Here is a 20,293-nt window from a genome sequence, read left to right as displayed (position 1 = left end):
CTGTCCTGCCTACCCGTGTAATAACCCCTGTGGTAACGATAAACAGAATCAGGGGATGGTCTCCTGGATGCATATCTGCTACCATGTCTAGTATGGTGAGACCTTGGAGGAGAGTAACTCGGAGAACGAGATGTGTTTCTGTAATAGTGGGAAGATCTTCGTTGCGGGGACCGTGAGGACCTATGTCTTGGGTAGTAAGGTACTCTCCCCGATCCCGAGTACTGAGGTGGGGAAGGGTATGTTGAATGCACAGGAGAGGGAGACAAGGAATGATCCCTAGGGATCGACTTCCCAGATGCCCGTGCATGGGCTGATGAATGCCCTTTAACACTTGCAGAGTGTCTTGCTGTGCTGCGATAAACCTCCCTAACAGATGGGGAGCGTGACTCATGAGAAGAAGGAGAGGCTGTTTGCAGCCTAGCTGATTGCGATGACTCTCTCGGTGCCGATGCAGATGACTCCTGCGGCACCGGGTGTGTTGCGGGGCCGCTGACAGGTTCCGGTGCCGGCTGCCTTGACGGAACCGGGTCCTCGGTCTGCGGTGCCGGGTTCTCCCGGTGCCGTCTGTCTGGTGCCGAAGGAGCGCGTTCCCGCGGAACGGCAAGCGGCACCGCTTCGTTGACCGCTTGGGCAGCCGACTCCGTTGCTGACCCCAGCATGTCCCGCCGTTCCGGGGACGATGACTTATCCGGCGGCGCTGTTAGCCGAGGCCGCTTACTCCCCGAAGGAGTCGGATCCCGCTCGTGCTCCCTATGGAGAGGGGAGACTGGCGGTGGGGCAGACGCAGTGCGATGCTTGCCCTGTTTTGCAGAGCGCGGCTGGGAAATTGACTTAGCCGCGGAGCGGCTGTTGTCCGATCCCCGGTCTCCCTGATTCACCGGGGGGAGAGGGACCGCTGGCAGGGATCGGGCAGGGGAGGCTTTTTTCTTTTTCGCTCCGGCTGCTGCAGGAGATATTGCCCTTCTTTTTGGGGTTTGTGAGGACTCCTGTTGCAGAGGGTTTGATGGCTGAAGAGCCTTGTCGCAGAGCAGGAGTTTGAGGCGGAGATCCCTGTCTCGTCTTGCCCTCGGAGTCAATTTAGAACAGTGGGCACACTTGCTTGGTATATGAGACTCCCCCAAGCAACGAAAACAGAGACTATGCCCATCAGACGCAGGCATTGCCTCTTTACATTGTCCGCACCGCTTAAAGCCGGGTGATCCGGACATGGCGGTGAAACTGACCAGTAAAAAGCGCTTCAGCGCGCAACTGACTAACTATGTTCTGTTTCCTTTCTAATTAACTAACAAAGACTAATAACTAACTAAACTACAGGAAAAGTCAAACTATTTACAGACTATGGTTTTTTTTTTTTTTTTTTTTTTTAGGAGAACAAGGCAAGCGACCGCAGAGAGATCGCCTTTTCCGTCAGCAACCGAGGACGGTTGAGAGGAACTGGCGGGGGGGCCGAGCCGCGATCGTTGGAAAGGGCGCGAACGACCAGCAGCGCAGAGAGCATGCGCGGCCCGGCCCGGTATGGCTCTGAAATCTTCCGATCAGTGGCGCCGGGACGGACCCGACACCTAGAGTGGAGCACCCACGGGGCCACTCGAAGAAGAAGTTAGACTTTGCTACTAGATATGGACAGGCTACAGAACATGCTTTCCAGAAAGTAACACAAGGTTTGATCACTAGAAAACCCTTTAACATACTGCCAAGAATAGTGGTTGTATACTCAGCTAATTGGGCATATTGTGTGATTATGATACTCAACAGTAGAATTAGGCCCTGAATATTTAATTAATGTTGTTAGAAGAAAAATGATCTGTTTTGATTTAGGGATGTAAGGGAGTAGTCAACTAGGCTTATCCGGTAGTTGACTACTCGCATTCTTCCCCTTGTTGCCTGTGTCACTCTGCTAAGTGGAGGCCTGTGATGGATAGGAGTATTGGCCAGCACATCTGGTGACTAAGGGGTTAAACTCAAGTAGATAGCAAGAGTGTTGGCAGAGGGCCAGAACCAACAGGCATACAGTGCTGAAATTTCAGTTGGATATGGATACCTGGTCTACTCTTCATTTGTCTCCCCTAAGTTAAGGGTTGGAGGGAGCAGATGCAATACTGCCTATAAGAAATATTGGACATGGAAGTGAACTGGGCCTTAGATCAGCACAGATAGTGAGTAGAGGGGGAAAAAGTATATTTAGTTGCAATCAGGATATTTTTCTTTGTTTTGGTTGTTTGGTTAAACTTCTCTGTGTGAACCTATGCCTTCCCTTCCCCATTAACTAAGGGTATGTCTACGCTACAGACTTTTGTCAGAAAAACGGCCATTTTTCCGACAAAACTTGAGGAATGTCCACACTGCAATTGCATTCTTCCCCAAGAAAAATCAAAAGAACAGAGGCTGTCTCTACACTCAAAAACTTGCTGCCTGTCTACACTGGTCATGTGTTCTTGCAAAAGTAAACTGACATTCTAATGTATGAAATCAGGGCTTCTTGTGCCAGAACTCTGACGCTCACGCTCAGGAATAAGCTCTTTTGCGCAACTGTTCTTGCACAAGAGGCCAGTGTAGATAGGCAACATGAATTTCTTGCACAAGAAAGCCCTATGGTTAAAATGGCCATCAGCGCTTTCTTGCACAAGAGAGCGTCTACACTGGCAAGGATGTTCTTGTGCAAAAGCACATACCAGTGTAGACGCTCTTGCGCAACAACTTTAACACAAGAACTCTTGCGCTAAAGAGTTTTTGTGAAAGATCATGCCAGTGTAGCCAGAGGGTTCTTTCCAGCATTGGTAATCCTCAGGGCCCGCCAAGCCGCGGCAAACCCCGCTCGCCAGCCGCGCTTCTCCGGCGATCCGCACATGTGCAGATCGCCTGAACCCGGCTCTTCCGGGTTGTAATCTACTCGCCACGGGCGAGTAGATTACATAGTTTGTCAAGCCCTGGTAATCCTCATGCTACAAGGAAGAAGCCTTTTTGTGAAAGAGCTCTTTGGCAAAAAGACGCATGTGTATGGGGAAGAGGGAGTTCTTTTGAAAAAAGAGGAAAGAGGAAAAACACAGGTTACCTGGTGGCCACACCGTCCATAGTAATCACAGCTTTAATGTTAGTGTCCCTTCAGTGTGGACGCTCTCTTTCAAAAAAGCAGATCACTATTTCAATGCCCTTTTGCAATGTGGATGCTCTCTTTCCGAAGAAGTTTTTCTAGATCTCTTCTGAAAAAAGCTTCATCCAAAAGAAGCCTGTAGCCTAGACATCGCCTAAGAGATGTTCTCTATGTTTTGTTTTGCTCAGTTGCTCTGTAACACTTACCAACTAGTATACATTATCAAGTATAATTTTGTTTTGTTAATTAAAATCCTTTTTTTTTTTTTTTAAGGTAATGAGTCCTTCCTTGTGTTCTGGAATGAAACAGCTCTTTCTGTGTGTGTCTGTCTGCCTGAGAGTGAATGGTCAGCTACCAAAGACTGCAGCTGGTTCTCTCTTTTTTTAAGCTCTCTGGGGGCAAAACTTTTTACGCAAGAGCACATCTACACTTCAAAGCACATCACAAAAGCGATGTGCTTTTGCACAAGAGAGTCCACAGTGCATGGACACTCTTGCATAAGAAAGCTCTGATGGCCATTCTGTGAATGGCTATCATAGCACCTGTGCTTTTTCCCACAGGGATTTCTTGCTCCTCTGGAGCGTTCACACTTGCCTTTTTGCATCAGAACTCTTGCGCAAAAAGGAGTTATGCCTCATAAAATGAGGTTTACCTATGGCGGAAAAAGCCCTCCGTTCTGCCACTTTACTCTTGATTTCCTTGCACAAAAGTGCATTTGAGATGTGGCTCCTCCATGGGTTTTTGCACAAAAACCTTGTAATGTAGAGGTAGCCAGAGGAGCCCCTAGGGGAGCTGCTGGTGGTAGGCTTCTGCCTGGAGAACACAGCCCCACTGCTCAGAAGAGATGGGACAGCAGCTGCCTCCCCAGGGGAAGAGACACCTCTCCAGGCAGACACGACAGCTGGGGCACGGGGGGGGGGGGGGGGGGGGATTGGCTGAGGCTCCCTGAAAGCAACAGGGGCGTGTGGTTTCCAGCCCTGGGCAGGACGGGGTAGCAGCTCGGGCATCCCACTCAGGGCTGGGATGGGCCTAAGTGTCGCTAAACAACTTTCTCCCCCAGGCCTTGGCAGATGACAGGCAGCTTCGGCCGGTTCCCGCAGCAGCCCTGAGCCCTTCTCCATGCGGGGCTCGGCCAGGTCTCCGTGCCGGCCCGGCAGCGCTGCGGGGAGCTGTTGCGTGGCCGAGCGGGACGCCCCACGCCAGTCCCAGACAAGCCTTCGCGGAGGCAGGGCGAAGCGACAGCCCTCGGCGTCGAGATTCCCGCCAAGGGCTTCCCCCGCGCCACAGCCCAGGGCGGGGCGCCCCCGCCTCAGCCGTTTCCCGGCGCCAGCCACAGCTGCGAAGAATCGAAAGCAGCGAAACCTGCGTCATCAGCACCCGTACGTCACCCGCTCTCCCCAGCCTCTTTCTCTCGCCGCCCGCCTAGCTCAAGGGATCCCAGCCAATAGAAAGAGAGCCTGGAGCAGCTGCTGTTGTGACATCACCGTACCTGGACCGCCCCCTTCTCCCCGCAGGCTGATCGAGTCCAACGACAGAGCCGAAGGAGGTGCAATGCGGACTCCGCCCACCTCTTTCCGAGAATGCGTAGAGGTCTTGGCCCCGCCCCCTCTCATCGCAGGCTGAATCCAATGGGGGGGATGGGGAGCCGCGGCCCCGCCCCTTGGGAAGGCTCTGGGCAAGGAGGGGAGGCGGCGGCGACGGCGGCGCAACAGCAACAGCAGCAGCAGCTCGTTTGTGATTGTCCCCGCTCGCGGCAGCAGCAGCAGCGGCGGCTCGTGCTCGGCGAGATGGAACGTGCGGCGGCGGGCGCAGAGTTCAACATTCTGCTCGCCACCGACTCCTACAAGGTAGGGGGCGCGAGCCTGGCGGGGGTCACCTCTGCGTGCCTGGGCTCGGCCGGCGCATGGCGCGCGGGGCACCGGATCAGCTGCTCGAGGGGCGCCGCGCACGGCGCCGGCTGGACCCGAGGCCGCTGCCTGTCGGGGCGGGCTGGTGGCCGCTGAGCGGCACGGGCTCGGGGCTGGAGGTCAGCTGCTCCGGGGGGTGGCTGGGAGGCTGCTGGAGGTCCCGGCCGTGGCAGGAGGCCGGGGAGCCCGCTGGAGCGTGCTGGGTTCCCCCCGGGGCTCCCCCTAGCCCATAGGGAAGGCCAGGAATGGCTGGGACGCTGCTCCAGGGTCCTGGCGGTGGCATGAGGCCGGGGTACCCAGGGGAGGGAGCGGGGGCTGGGCAGGCTGGCGCCGCATGGGGCTGCCGGGAATGGGCGAGCTAGAAAGCGAAACCTGGGCCGGGTGGCGCTGAGCGCTGCAGGGCACCGCCCGCAGCAGCTTTGTGGGGGCCTTTGGCCCGGGAGGGTCAGTGGTAACGCGGAGCCCGCTGGCTGAGCGCGGGCAGGTGCTCGGCGGCAGCGTGTCACTTGGGGCGTGCTAAGAGAGAACCTCGCGTTTGGAGAGCGACTAGCCTGGGTACCTAGAGTAGGGTCACAGTAGTGGGGCGATGTGGCTGCTTGGCTAGGAACCCGCCTTGCTCTTAAACAATACTCTTGCTGGCTCTAGTGAGAGTGATTTGGGGAGCCCACAGAAGGGCCGGGGTGTGCTCTGTGGATACAATTGTAAAATGAATGTTAAAATCCTTTGTCCATAGTACTAATCCCTTCTTAAAACAACTGAAAGCATGTGTCTGGTTTTGCTCATTGACTGGCCCTCCTCCCACCTTTCATTCAAGTTTGGACCCTGAAGCTACGCTATTTGCCTTCACTTTTTTGCTTCTGGTCTTGACTTCACAATGCTGTAACACAGGAGCGGGGAACCTTTTTTGGGCCAGGGGCTGCTAACCCATAGAAAAATCAGTTGGGGGGGGTGGGGGAGGGCTGCACACAAGTGAGAAGCGAACACCCCCCCCCCCCAGACCCTCACTGGTGTGGCCCCTGACTGAGAAGGAGAAAGACACTTCCCATGTTTCCCTCACACACCAGAGCCTAGTGGGGCCTAGGCTAATAGATTTTGTGTGATCCAGTCCCTCAGTAGGTGTGGGCTATCCAATGCTAGGAAGGGAGCCTTGAGCCTGGGGACCCAGATCCAGGCAAGCCGGGCCTGAGGTTCCCCACCCTTGCTGTAACAGAACAATTAATGCTAATGCTGCATGTCAGATTCTCCAGGTAAAACTTTCAAATCCATGCATGCCTTCTCCTGAAATAAATAGAAGTTGTAACTAAAGTTCTTAATTTTGAATATCCCAGTTTTTGTGGGAGGTTTTATTTTTGTTGTCTTTTTTCAAAACCCAAATATGTAATGCAAATTAGCTTGACAGCACTGTTAAATTTTACTGTTATTGCTAATATGTTTGTTTATAATACACTTACCATTTTGTTTTCTCTCAATCTTTATTCAGTCTCACAATAAAAGTTTGAGAGATGTATTTTTTAAGACTCCGAGAGAGGAGGTTCTCATCCTAGAGTAGTTAAGGAAAACATAATTTTAATTGTTTAGACCTGGCTGATACTAGAAAATTTGATGAGTTTAACTACGTCAGTTGGGATTAGGACTTGTCTATACTTAAAATGCTACAGCCATAATGCTACTGCCACTGGTAGTCCTTTTGTATATAAACTGTCTACTTCCCAGAGAGCCTGTAGCTAGGCTAATGGGAGAATTATTCTGTCCACCTACCCCTATCTACAGGAGACTTAGTCAGTTTGATTACCCTACTTAGATGTGGATTTTTCTCATCCTTAAGTGGTAGTTAAGCCAACTAGGGATGTAAAATCCCATTTAATTGGTTAAGTGGTTTGGACAAGGGCTCCCCCCAGCACTGACTCCTGCTCCCCCCTGCTCTTGCTGCCTCTCTCTGATCGAGTGGCATCACTAGTTGACTAGTCTCTTAGGCTGTGTCTAGACTACATCCCTTTTTTGGTAAAGGGATGTAAATTAGGCACATCGATATTGCAAATGAAGCTGGGATTTAAATATCCCGTGCTTCATTTGCATAATGGCAGCTGCTACTTTTTTCGAAATAAAAATAATAAAACTTTTTTCAAAAATAAATCCCTTTTTCGAAAGATCCTGTTCTCCTAAAAAAAAATAAGGTTTACAAGATCTTTCAAAAAAGGGTTTTATTTTCGAAAGATTCCCATCTAAACTGCCATTTTTTCCAAAAAAGCACCATTTCGAGAAGCAGCAGCCGCCATTATGCAAATGAATATTTAAATCCTGGCTTCATTTGCAATATCGACATGCCTAATTTACATCCCTTTACCGAAAAAGGGATGTAGTCTAGACATACCCTTCCATGCCTAATCTCAAACACTGCTCTGATAAATTAAAATACTGATCAGAATTTTTGTAGCATGGATGTTGCTTTTGCTACACGTTCTTAAACTCAATCTAGACTAGATGTGTGTTCTCGATTTCCGTTAGTGTAGTTTGACTGATGGTAGCAATAGCATCAGTGCCAGTATTAAGGATGTTAAAGAACAGTTATTTGGCTAATCATGTAGAGCAGTCCTGGCTTGCACCACTGCATTTTAAATGTAGTAAGAACCCTTACTACGGGCGGCTCTTATTACACTTAAAATGCAGAGATGCAGCAGTCCCAGACTGGCTCGGGCCAGGTCCAGCACCCTCTGTTTATGGCGTCTGAGGCTGGCCATGGACAGATCTGCTGCTGTGGCGACCTCTGCCTGCAGTCAGTCCGGGCTGCTGTGAACAGGGGTTGCTCAGCAGTGGCAGCAGCCCCTGTCAGCGGGGGGGGGCTTAGCTCGTCCCTCCCCACTGCCTCTTATACAGCTCTGAAACCGGCTCTTCCCAGCACCTTCTCCCCTCCCCCTTGCTGCCTCTTGTACAGCGAGTAGTTGAGTACTCCACCTGACTACGCGATAAGTTTATGCTTATTCTTATGGGATAGTCGAGTAGTCAACTACTCGCTTACATCTTTAGTCAGTGAATCGTTTGTCAATGTTTAACTGTCTTGTTTAAAATGCCACTGACTGCCTGTGCATCATCTATGCTAGAGATTCCAGTGCAATCTCTCAGAAAAGACTAGAATAGGCCTGATATTCCTCAATATAGCTTAAAGCTGGTAGTTTGAACAAAGTTACTGCTATGACTAGTGTCCTTCATTATATACTAGGTATAATTGGAAATCTCTACTTTATTTTTATATTCTGTAAGTTCTTATTAGATGTAAAAGTTGGTATATGCCAAGTACCTCCTTCTGTTTTGATACAAGCAATATCACTTACCTTCATCCTGGATCGACCTATTGCTTTCTAATCAATTATATGTATTCAGTGAAAGTACTCTCTGTAACAATTGTACTAAAATGTGGTAGATCATAACACTTTACAGACGTTAGAAAACACTTCTGTAATAATAATAATCAGGGCTTGACAATTAATATAATCTACTTGCCTGTGGCGAGTAGATTACAAGATGGCACAGCCGTGCAGCACTTGACGAGTCCTGATGATGATAAATAAAAGAGCTGTTGCACACATGTACAATGTCTTTTGCTTTAGCCACATCTTATAAAAATGGGTGCATAATTCAGCCACTGAGGAAGATCCCACCTTAGTTTAAGCTGCTTATTTAGTGCTACAGTTCTAGTGGATGATGTACAAGCAACCATTGTCAGTGACATATGATTATTTAGCAAAAGCCAGCTTGAACAGAATTTACAGTGTGTCCTAAATGGGGCAAGACTGTTACTGAACTCATTTCAAGTGGAGAGCAGGCTCAGCAACTGTCAGCCCTCCTCTCTAACCACCTCTGAATTTGAATCTGGGCTTTTGTGTCATTGTTGAATGTAACATGAAGGGACTTGGGGTGGAGAAGGACTTAGTAGCTGGCCATCTGCCCATATAGGACATAAGTACTGTGAAATGAACCCTGAACTTTCGGATAAGGTATATCATGAGGCAAGCAGCATGTTGTTACTATCACCTCCCTATCTCAGAGGATACCAATTGCTATATTACGAAACAAGATGTTTAATGTTGGGTCATACATGTCTTGCGAAGTGAAAGTTTGCCTTTTAAGTACTTTCTTTATTATTGTTAAGTAAAGTTTGCAAGAGTTACTAATGGGGCATCTCTAAATGAATCTTCAGTGCAGGGGAGAAACCTTTATTTTACAACCCGAATAAATAAATTCATATCTGTGAAAGCCAAAAGCAGTTTCTGAAAACTGCACTATTTAGTCAACTGGTGTTCTCATGAGTGAGCTAAAACAGTGGTTTTCAAACTATGGGTTGTGACCCAGTACTAGATCCTGGAATGTCTGACTCTGGCGTTCATTGCTGAAGGGGATCAGGTGACTGGTTGAAGTGCTAAGGCAGCTACCTGCCTGACCTGGCATCATGGACTACTCAGCAGGCTTGGCTCCTGGGTGGTAGGGGAGGGGGAAGAGAATGCACAGGGCTCCACGCACTGTCCCTGCCCCAAGCACTTGCTTCCCCATGCCCTTTGGTTGGGAACTTGCTGCTGGGCGCTTCTGGGGTGCAGCATAGTCTGCAGTGCCAGGGAAGGCGGGAAGCCTGCCTTAGCACCTCTGCTGACCAGGAGCTACTCAAAGTAAGCCCCTCCTGATCACTCCCTCCAAAACCAGAGCCCTTTCCTACAACCCAAAGCTCTAATCCTCAGCCCTACCCTGGACTCCATACTCTAGTCAAATTATGTTGGGTTGCAGGCATCAACAATTTTCTTGAACTGGGTCTTGGGGAAAAAAAGCTTGAAAACCATTGTGCTAAAGTATTTGTAATATCTTAAAAATGATACATTGTCATGGTTCTGCTATGAAACAACATAGCTGAAAAAGGGAAAAGTTCTGATTTTAAAACACTAGGGCTACTTCTACACTGGCCCCTTTTCCGGAAGGGGCATATAAATTTCACTAGTCGTCGTAAAGTGCCCTTTTCCGGAGGGTCTTATTCCTACTTTGAAGTAGGAATAAGACCCTCCGGAAAAGGGCGCTTTTTCCGGAGGATCGGGGCCAGTCTAGACGCTCTTTTCCGGCTTTTTTAAAAGCCGGAAAAAAGCGGCGGACATTTTTATTTAAATGCCGCGGGGGATATTTAAATCCCCCGCGGATTTCCCTACGACGACTAGTGAAATTTACATGCCCCTTCCGGAAAAGGGGCCAGTGTAGACGTAGCCCAGCAGTTTAAGCTGGGGGTTGTGACTCTCAGTCATGAGGTTATTGTGGGGGGACTGTCAGTTTCCACCCCCAAACTCTTCTTTGTTTCATTTATAATAGTGATAATTAAAATACTTTATATATTTGGGGGGGGAGGGGTGTCAGACTCAGACTTGCTGTGTGAAAGAGGTCTGCCAATATAAAAGTTTGAGAATCACTGAACTAAATAGTCACATCTTTTGTTGCTTTAGATTGACTGCAATTTTTGGAGCCCTGGGTATGTGCATTCTTCCATTCTACCATATGTGCTCGCTGAGTGCCTCCCTCCTCCTTTTTAGTTCAGGTGCTTTCTGCAATTCCCTCGAATCAGTGCCCTTGGCTCTGTGCCCCTAATTGTCATATGGAAGCAATGAGATTATTGGAGGAGAGGGGAGCACAGAACTCATGTGGCACTCTGTCCCTCAAAGCATCATCTTGGAATCCTCATATTCACTACTGTCATAATTATGATGTTTTGTATAAAGTATGTCTTGTGAGGTATGATTTTAAGTCTTGATCTGTTGAGCATTACTAGCCTGTTGTGTTATATGTACTGTCATTGTAATGTAAAGCTATGAAGTTTTGTAATGTGTGTTACTGTAATATGTTGGAAGGTTGGCAACACCCACAACCAGCCTTTCCAGTACAACAGTGTAGTAGCCAGATCCACTGATGGCCCATTTAAAAAAGTCACTCTCCAAACAAAGAAAGCATGCATAGAATGGAGATGGTTTGACCATCTTATAGCAAAAGATCTTTCCAGCAAGCTGGAAGGAACTATAATAAAAAGGGAAGTGGCATCATGACTTGCCCTCTTTTTCCTCTCAACTCGACATCTGGAAACATGTCTGGAGGACACAGACTTCAAACTTGGGGGGCATGTGGTACTGGCCGGAAGGTAGTTGCAGCTTAGGTACTGAAGATTTGTAACTTGTTTGTACCATCTATCAGGGTAAGAGATTGCTTGATTCCAATCCTGTTTAATTTATAGAATGCACACTGCAGGTTTATTTTTAAATAACCTACTTTGATCTCTGTGCTAGTTATAATCACTTAAAATCTAATTTCTTTTATACACAATTTGCACCTCTAAAATCTGGGATTTTCTAGTCTGGCAGCATCTGAGGTCCAGCATGACTCTGGATGTTCCAGGATCAGAGAATCCCAGTGTGCTGCAGGAAAGTGGGGTGCTGGGATCACTGTCTGGCTCAGCTGGGCTGCAAGGGAAGTGGGGGGGAGGCAGTGAGTGGCTCAGCTAGGCTGTGAGGGGGGGAGCCAGGAACCAGTGTGTGACTCAGCTGGGCTATGGGGGAAGGGGAGGAGAGAAGCTGTTGTGTGGCTTGGCTGGGCTGCAGGGGGAACCAGGAAGCCCAGGGGCAGGCAGCAGTGGAGGACCAGCAACAGAGGGCCTGAAATGACCTGCCCGTTCCAGAAAAATCCCTCATCTGAGACAGCGAGGTCCTGAGGGTGCTGGACCAGGGAGGCTAACCTGTAGCATATTTTGGCTAAAGTGCTTGCAGAAAGCTCAGCTGGGTTTAAAAAGGCTAATACGACTCCTCCACAGCGAGGTAGGGAGTACTAGGCAATGAATTTCGCTGTGGTCAGAAGCCTGACCAGTGAGGACAGTATAGTTCTGTGGTGCAAGGCTGAGAAGCTGTGGAGAACTAGATGGAGCCTCTCTATTGTCCATGAGTGGCTGGGGAAGCATTTGTGTAACTTGCTTGGGTGTGTCCCTATCTAAGTTCAGCATCTAAGGGTACGTCTGCACTTGCTCCCTAGTTTGAACTAGGGATGCAAACGTAAGTGACTGAAATTCCTAATGAAGTTGGGATTTAACTATCCTGCACGTCATTAGCATGATCATGCCAGCATGTTACTCTGCTCAACAGATGTTTCGAAAGTGAAAGTGCGCGCTGGGCTGCGTTAGTTCGAACCAAACATGTCCCGGCACGCACTTTCACTTTCGAAACAATTGAGAGGAGTTACATGCCAGTGGGATTATGCTAATGACGTGTGGGATATTTAAATCCCCGCTTTATTGGCAATTTCAGTCGCCTACGTTTGCATCCCTAGTTCGAACTAGGTAGCAAGCGTAGAGGTACCCTAATAGTGGTTTGTGGCTTGCCAACAACGTCACAGTGTGAGAGGGATTTTCCACCTAAGTGGGGCAGATAGCTCAGCAGTCCCACAGTCCAAGGTATACTTTGAGAACTCGGTCACATCTTGGTGGGCAGGTTAATGAAGGAAGGTTAATGAAAGAATACAGTAGGGATGTAATAGTGTAGTTGATAAACCAATAAGGAAAAGCTTATTGGTTAATACTATAGACTATACACATTTCCACACCCCCTCTCCCTGCTGTGGCTCTGCATTTAAAGTGTATTAGGAGCCAGATAGGTAGGCAGCCTTGTTTAGGTGCGGGAGCTCAGACCCCTACCTAGCCTGTCCTTGAGTGGAGCCGGTTTTTAAACTGGCTCCCTTCGCAGACCAGCTCCTGCCTGGCACCCCACGCTGCTCCCTCTGATACAGAGGCAGCAGTGCAGGCTGGTAGGGGGCTCTTCAGGTGTGGGGCTGGAGCAGACTGGCTGACTCTGGTTACTGGACTATTCTATAGTCCCCAGTGAGAATTTGTGAGGTTAATCAAGTATTCAGTTAACTGATATTTAACATCCCTAGAAGACAGTGCTCATGACACGAGTGTGTCAAACCCCAGCTTAAGGGTGGGAGTAGAGTGAGGGCATGGAATAAGAATCCCCTTGTTTAACATGTTTCTCCAAAAGTGTGTTACATTGAATTTGGTTACAACGAATTGCACCAGCCATTGTGCTGCCTGGTCACCTAGATTTTAGACCCTCTGTCACCGCTGTTTTCCCACTCTGTCACTCTGAGAGTAGAAGGTGAGGGCCTGCAAAAGACCTTAAATACCTTGCCTCTATAGGCTCTGCTTACAAAAACTTCCCAGTGTTATAGATGTACTGCCCCTGGGAGAGAGATTTAAAACCTTGAAAACCAGGAAGAAACACTTGAACTGCTTCCCAAGAGGTACCCCCAAGCTGTTTTCCCACAAGAAAGCTTGAAAAAAGAAACAACACCCACAGAAAACAAACTGTCTCTGATAGCTGACTTCTCAGGATAGGCAGGCACATACACAGATCTCCTGTTAGTTTTCAGGACATAAGAATAAAGTCATTGTCTTAAAGGTGGTTTTATTGACAAAACAAAAAGATACTTGATAAAGCATAGTTGTTTGCTAGGTGTTACAGGACAACTAAGAAAAGAATGGATTAAAACAGAGAAAAATTGTAACTCTAGCACAGCTTAGGTATAGAGGAGGGTGGAAAGAGGGAGGCATATAGGTTTCACACAGAAGTTTAACCCAACACAAAACAAAGAAAAATACCGTGATTGTGACTAGACATACATTCCTCTCTTTACTCATGACCCATACTTCAAGGCCCAGTCCATTCCCATGCTCAGTTTTTTTTTTTTTTTTTTTTTTTTTTTGTAGGCATGGTAATTCCTTTTGATGACTCCATCTTGCTTCCTCCAGCTCCTAACTTAGAAATCACACACAGGCACAGTGGTTAGGCATCTATATTCAATTTAAATTTCAGCAGTCTTTCCCACTTGCTTTCTGCCAACACCGCTTAGCTACCTGAGTTTAACTCTTCCGTCACCTGGTGCATCCTATCCATCACACCCTTTGAAGTTTATCTTCTCTGGTCTTATTAGCAAAAAAAACTTCTGTCATCAGTAAACTTTTCTATCTTGTTGCTTATCTCCTTTTGCAGATGTTTAGTATGTTAACACTACTATCTAGTGTACAGAGCTATAGCTGTGTCTACAAAACAAACTTGGACAAAACTAAGTTATGGTGGCATAAAACCCTCTCAGTTACTGCATCACTCCGTGCATGCTTAGCTCCTTGTGCCAATGCTGCACATGCTAACCAGGTTTGTTTGTGTCAGTGCACAACGTGGAATCTGTGGGTAGGCATCCTAGTGTGACAGTAACCTTGTTTGGAGCATTGTCTTCTGGGAAACTTTGACAACGCATGGTGGAGCAGAATAAATCATGACTAGCAGCAAGGGTGTCAGATCCCCACTGTGCAACTTACAATTCCATGATACTATCTATATCCCATAGTTTTTTCATCTTTTCTAAAATCCCACACACCCTGCAGCACTTTTTGGTGCTATCTCTGACATATCATCTTGGGCTGCATGCTTCTGTCCTCACAAGTCCTGGAAAGACAGGATGTACAATCTTTTGTTAATTGTAGAATCTTAGGAAGAACAACAGTGGAGGGACATGATGATCTTGTGGGGGGACAGTTGGCTGTGGGACACAGTGAAAACCAATTCAAAGCTTTTGGTGGCATTCATTGAGCAACAGAAGATGATAGAATGGCACTTCTATGCCCAAGAAATAAGCACTGATTGGTTGGCTCATATTATAATATAGGTTTGGCACAATGAACATTGGGTGCCAAACTTTCAGATTCCTGCATATGTGTGCTGAGTTTGTGAGCTTAATCTTGAGGCTTTGCTGTAGTGTAGATGTGCTACAACAAAACTATACAGCTTATAGGTTAATGCTATAGACTACAAGCATTCTGCCCCCCTCCTTTCCCCCGGTAAACTTCTTAGCAGGCTGGCCAGCAGCCCTGCTCAGTCCTGGCTTGCACTGGGTCCAGGACCTACCCCCACTGCAGCTTTGCCGTTAAAGTGTATTAGTAGGCAGGCAGGCCAGCTCAGTTCTAGCTTGCACCAGGTCCGGGAGTTCAGACACCCTCCTCCCCCAAGCAGGGCTTGCTGCTTCTATATCAGAGGCAGCAGCCCGGGGTGGCAGGCAGCTGGTCCATAAGGGGAGCTGTTTTTTAAACTGGCTCCCCTCACGGACTAGCTCCCTCCTGGCACCCCACACTGCTGCCTCTGATAGAGAGGCAGTGGCAGGAGGCTCCCCAGGAGTGGGGCTGGAGCCACTGGCTGTGAGCCCCACCCCAGGGGACTATAGAATAGTTGAGTAACCAATAAGAATTCATTAAGTTAATTGACTAGTCAATTAACCAATATTTAGCATCCTTAGAAGGAATGTGAGAGGACCCTTAAATCTGGGAATTGGATACTGAGCCAAAGAAAGACCAGTAATAGAATATGTACAGGCAGTCCCCGGGTTACGTACAAGATAGGGACTATAGGTTTGTTCTTAAGTTGAATTTGTATGTAAGTCGGAACTGGCTCCAGAATCAGCTGCTGCCACTGAAACTGACCAGGAGCTGACTACAGGAAGCCGGAGGCAGAGTTGCTCTGCCCCCAGCTTCCTGGAATCAGCCTGATCAGTTTCAACAGCTGCTGAATCTGGAGCCTGGGACAGAACAGCTGGGGGCGCTGCCTGGTAGGTTCCCACAGGACCAACCCAGCAGCACCCCAGCTGCTCTACCCGAGGGGTCCCGCAACAAAAGCCTGGTCTGCTGGGGGGAGGGCGCACTAGCTGCTGGACCCGCCCTCCCCCAGCCGCCCAGGCAGCGGGACCCCCAGGCGGCGGCTTTGCTCGGGTGTCCCTGGTCTGCTGGGGGGGTCCAGCGGCTTTGCTGGACCCCTCCAGCAGACTAGGGAGACTGGGAGAAGCTTTTCTCGCCCCGGAGGACACGGGCAGCGACCCGCCGCCCGTGAGCTCCGGGGCGAGAGAACCCCCGTTCGTAAGTGTGGATCCGACATAAGTCGGATCCGCGTAAGTCGGGGACTGCCTGTACAAAGGTTCAGTAAAGAGTTAACACATGATGGGTATTGTTCAAACTAACCTCAGTGACCTGTGAAACAGGTGTGGTATGATTCAGTAACATGTAAATGTTCTTTCAATATGGGAGGTTTGTGTGTTAAGCTCTGTGGGGGGGAAAAGTACAAAATGCAAAAATCTTGGGAAGGTTTTTTTTTTTTGAGGTAGCACTAGAGGTGAAAAATGATACATACAGGCAGTCCCCGGGTTACATAGATCCGACTTACATCAGATCCCTACTTACAAACGGGGTGAGGCAACCCCGCACTAGCTGCTTCCCCCCAGCAGACCAGGGAGACGCGAAGCTAGCGCCCCCCCGCCCTCCCCAGCAGACCAGGGAGCGGCTTTTCTCAGCAGACACCTCAGCTTGAGAATAAAGGACTGAGGGAAGTGAGGTGTGGGAGAATAAAACTGAGCTCTGGAGAAATGTTTGGCTAGAGTTTCCCCTACAATATGTACCAGTTCCGACTTACATACAAATTCAACTTAAGAACAAACCTACAGTCCCTATCTTGTATGTAACCCGGGGACTGCCTGTACATTAAAAAGCCTCATACTGTGCTATAACTAATGCATGTGAACAGATCCAAGGATGCAGGCTAGGGGTGACACATCCCTGTACTGGTCTGGATTGTACTCCAAAATATCATAGATCTGTCAGCCAGAACTATGAATGTGTAAGCACCTAGAGGATATTTGGAAATAGTTAAAAATCATGCCAAACTAATGGCATTTGTTTTTTCAAGAGGGTTAGTGGATGGTTGGAAGCTGTGAAAGTGCTGCCTTGGTTTGAGTAAGGCTTTTGACGCAGTACCATATGACATTTCCCCCTAGTTGGCTTATAACAAACTGAGTAGTGTTTCAACTATCAATGACTTGCTGTCAAACTGGGACGATGGTACTAGTCAATATTTGCATTAATGACATGGTTAATGGAGGGAGAGTGCTTATAAAATGGATACATACACCAAACTGGAGAGATTGCTAGCACTTTGAAGAGTGGGAATAGAATTCAAAAGATCTTGACCAATAGGAGCGTTGGTCTGAAATCAACAAATTCAGCGGAGAGAAGCACAATGCTCTACACTTAAGATGGACAAATAATGTGCAAGTACAAAACGAGGAAATACTGGCTAGGTGAATACTCCTGGAAAAGTTATAGCAGTTAGTGAATCACAAATGAGTCAAAAAAGATGAAGTTATGAAAATGGCTAATATACCCCAGAATATTAATAAGAATGCTGTTCTCCACCTTTTTGGCACTGGTGATGCCTCAGTTATAGCGTTAACCATTTCTGGGTGCCACTTTAAGAAAAATGTCCAGAGGAAAAACAAACAATAAAAGGCTTAGAAAATGACTTACGAGGAAAAGTTTAAAAAAAACAACCCATACTCTTTAGTTTTGAGAAGACAGAGGGGGGATCTGATAAGTCTTTAGATATGGTGTTATAAAGAGGATGAGTTGGTCTCCATATCAACTGAAGACAGGACAAAAAATAATCAATTTAATCTGAAGCAAGGGAGATTTTTGGTTAGACATTAAGAAAAATCTAACTATAAAGATAATTAAGCACTGGAATAAGTTTCCAGGGCTGTGCATTCCTTGCCCTTGGAGGTTTTCAAGAACAGGCTAAAGAAATATCTGTTAGGGTTGATCTAGGAATCTTGGTCTTCCCTCATTGCAGGGGAACGATGACCCTTCTAGTCCCAGGTTTTTATGATGTCCCTGGCTACTGTAAACTAGAGCCCGATTGTTTAGTAAACCAATTTACAATGCTCTAAATAAATGTTATTTAAAAAAAAGTTCTAGAACAATTTTTTTTAAAGCTTTTAGACCAGACCAAACTGACATCTTTGTTCCCAGAGAAAGTGATTCATTGAAACATTGTTTGTCGGCTCAGCGCGGTAGTCTGGACGTTCCCCGGTCGATATCAAAGGCATTTGTCGACCTCCCAGGTATGCCTCATCCCAGGAGGCATACCTAGGAGGTGGACAAATGCCTTTGATGTCGACCACAGAACGTCCAGACTACCGCACTGAGCCGACAAACAGCTGATTGGCTCAGTGCGGCAGCCATGTAAATTTAAACGAAGCTGCGATTATTTAAATCGCTGCTTTATTTTCCTATGCTGGGTAGTCTAATCTATATGCCTCTGTCGTCAGAAGCATGTAGTCTAGTAGACGTACCCTCAGTTCTTCTGATAGCAGGATTTGGGGTTTTTTTTTCCAGTGTCTTCCATTTCTAGGTTGACAAGATAAATTGAGAAAGTGATTGAAAAATTCTTTTGACATTTGTATAGTCAAGTGCCTTATAGTGATTTTTTTTTGTCAATTTCTTTGTTGTCTATATTCTTTCTGTAGTGGTTTTATTCACTAAAATGTTGTCCTTTTCCAAGCTATGTGTACCGCTAAACACAACCCCTATATCGTTCTTGCTGGTTGTCACTTGTCACAAAGATGATTTATATTTATCATGGGCCCTTACAAGATTGAGGCCCTATTATGCTGGTTATTGTAAAGACACCTTACGGATGAGATTGAAAGGATGGGAAAAAGGAAGTACTGATGTCTTCATTTTACAGATGAGGAACAGAAAGATTTAGAGACTTTCCCAATTTCAAATGGGCAATGCTTTTAATTGAACCCAAATCTCCTGACAGCCAGCTCCTGACAGCCAGTTCCATGTCTTAACCCCAAAAGCAGCCTTTCCTGCTACTAAACTTCTAGTGTGTTAATATAATTTGACTATAATAAACAGATGGAAAGCATAGCATTCCAGAGCTGTGCAGTTGTGTTTTTCTGGACACTGAAATGTGCTTAGTCACATGACAAGGATACTTTCTATATCCTGAAGATCTAATGGTCTTTAAGAAAGCAAATGAGAATAATGAATGTGTTTTAATGTGTGGGAGGAAGCATACATTGCGTATGACATGCTACAAATATAATGCAAAGATTACTTATGAATAAAATTATTAAATTATTACTTATTAAAATTATTAATACATATATACTCGGTTCAATCCATTTACAATGAAACCTCTGTTATCCGGCACTCGGTTAACCAGAAAATTTTGTTAACTGGCATTGCCCCCAGACACAATACTGTCACATCAGGCTCACAGGCCTGTCTTGGTTTATCATGATTTGCTTAACAGTTTCTTATTTAAGTAGTATTAATCATCTTTAACTCAAAATAGAAATATGAGACCAACTGCCTCACACTACAAAACTACCAATATTAAAAACTTGAGTTTTACTATTATTGTCCATTGGCTTTTCCTAGGTTGATAACCAGAATTTTTAGATAACTGGAACGCCCTAATCTCCGAGCGTGCCGGATAACAGGTTTTACTGTAAACTATTTTTCAGTAGCCAGTGATTAAGATGATAATTTTAGCCTTACAAATGTAATTGAACTTGTAATCTGTCGATGGCTTTTTAAAATATTTGAGACAATGTAATTGACTATTATGTTACACAGCATTTCTCTGTGTAACTTTATTGTGTAGCATTTAAAACTAAACTGTTTCTTTGGGAAGTAGCTTATTACATATCTTCAGGTAAGGGAACATTTTCCTACAGAAATTTGAGGAGCAAATCCGTTAACCTTGGTTAGCTTTTGAGACTTCAATAGCTTTTAGATTAAGAATCCTTCACTGATATCTTAAATTAGCTGGAGGACTAGTTCATTATTTTTTTTGTCCCCATACATAAAGAATTAATCTGGTTACTAGTAATTCTGTCTGTCTTCAGCCTGCTCATTGTAGTTTACACCTCTCAAGCCTTGTACTATGATCACATTCAGTATTTCAAGCTAAGCAGTTTCGTGCCAGTTAAATATTTGACACACCTCCAGATGACACTTTCTGTAAATGGAGCAGAAAGTAGTGTTGTCATTTATTATGGCAGTGTTCTTAGAAAGTCTATGTATACACTGTGTATCTTATAGTAGCACAGCTGTGCTACTAAAGCCTTGCTGCTGTAAGACATCTGGTGTAGTCACTCTTCGTTGGCGGGAGAGAGCTCACCTGCAAACAAAATAAAATCACCCCCTGTAAGAGGTGATTGCTTTGTCTCTCCCGATGACAAACTGCAGTTCACACCAGTGCTCTTTGTCAGTTGGGGAGTGGTTGCTTCCCCCCACCCAACAAACCACCTCATTGAGAAGAGTGACAAAAGTTTTATAGAGAAGTATAGTGTAGGTAAAGCCCCAGTTCATTTTGGACCAGGGTATATTATAATTGTGTACTGTTAT

At 46.6% G+C, this 20,293-nt stretch overlaps 1 protein-coding gene across 3 annotated transcripts in view; it reads left to right on the top strand.

The window, feature by feature from the left end:
* The first annotated feature begins 4,609 nt into the window (after window positions 1–4,609).
* NAMPT (nicotinamide phosphoribosyltransferase) overlaps window positions 4,610–20,293 on the top strand; it is a 49,409-nt gene continuing 33,725 nt past the window's right edge. The window contains exon 1 of one of the 3 annotated variants that reach the window (XM_075927002.1): window positions 4,610–4,938. In XM_075927002.1, the coding sequence (XP_075783117.1) occupies window positions 4,672–4,938 (267 nt within the window). In that variant the 5' untranslated portion in view covers window positions 4,610–4,671. The remainder of the gene's footprint in view (window positions 4,939–20,293) is intronic. The other 2 variants (XM_075926987.1, XM_075926996.1) reach the window with 2 other exon arrangements.

This window comes from Pelodiscus sinensis, chromosome 1 (assembly GCF_049634645.1).
Source record: "Pelodiscus sinensis isolate JC-2024 chromosome 1, ASM4963464v1, whole genome shotgun sequence".
Lineage (NCBI taxonomy): Eukaryota > Metazoa > Chordata > Testudines > Trionychidae > Pelodiscus > Pelodiscus sinensis.
Note: the sequence above shows the minus strand (reverse complement) of the source record. Positions and strands in the feature narration are given on the sequence as shown.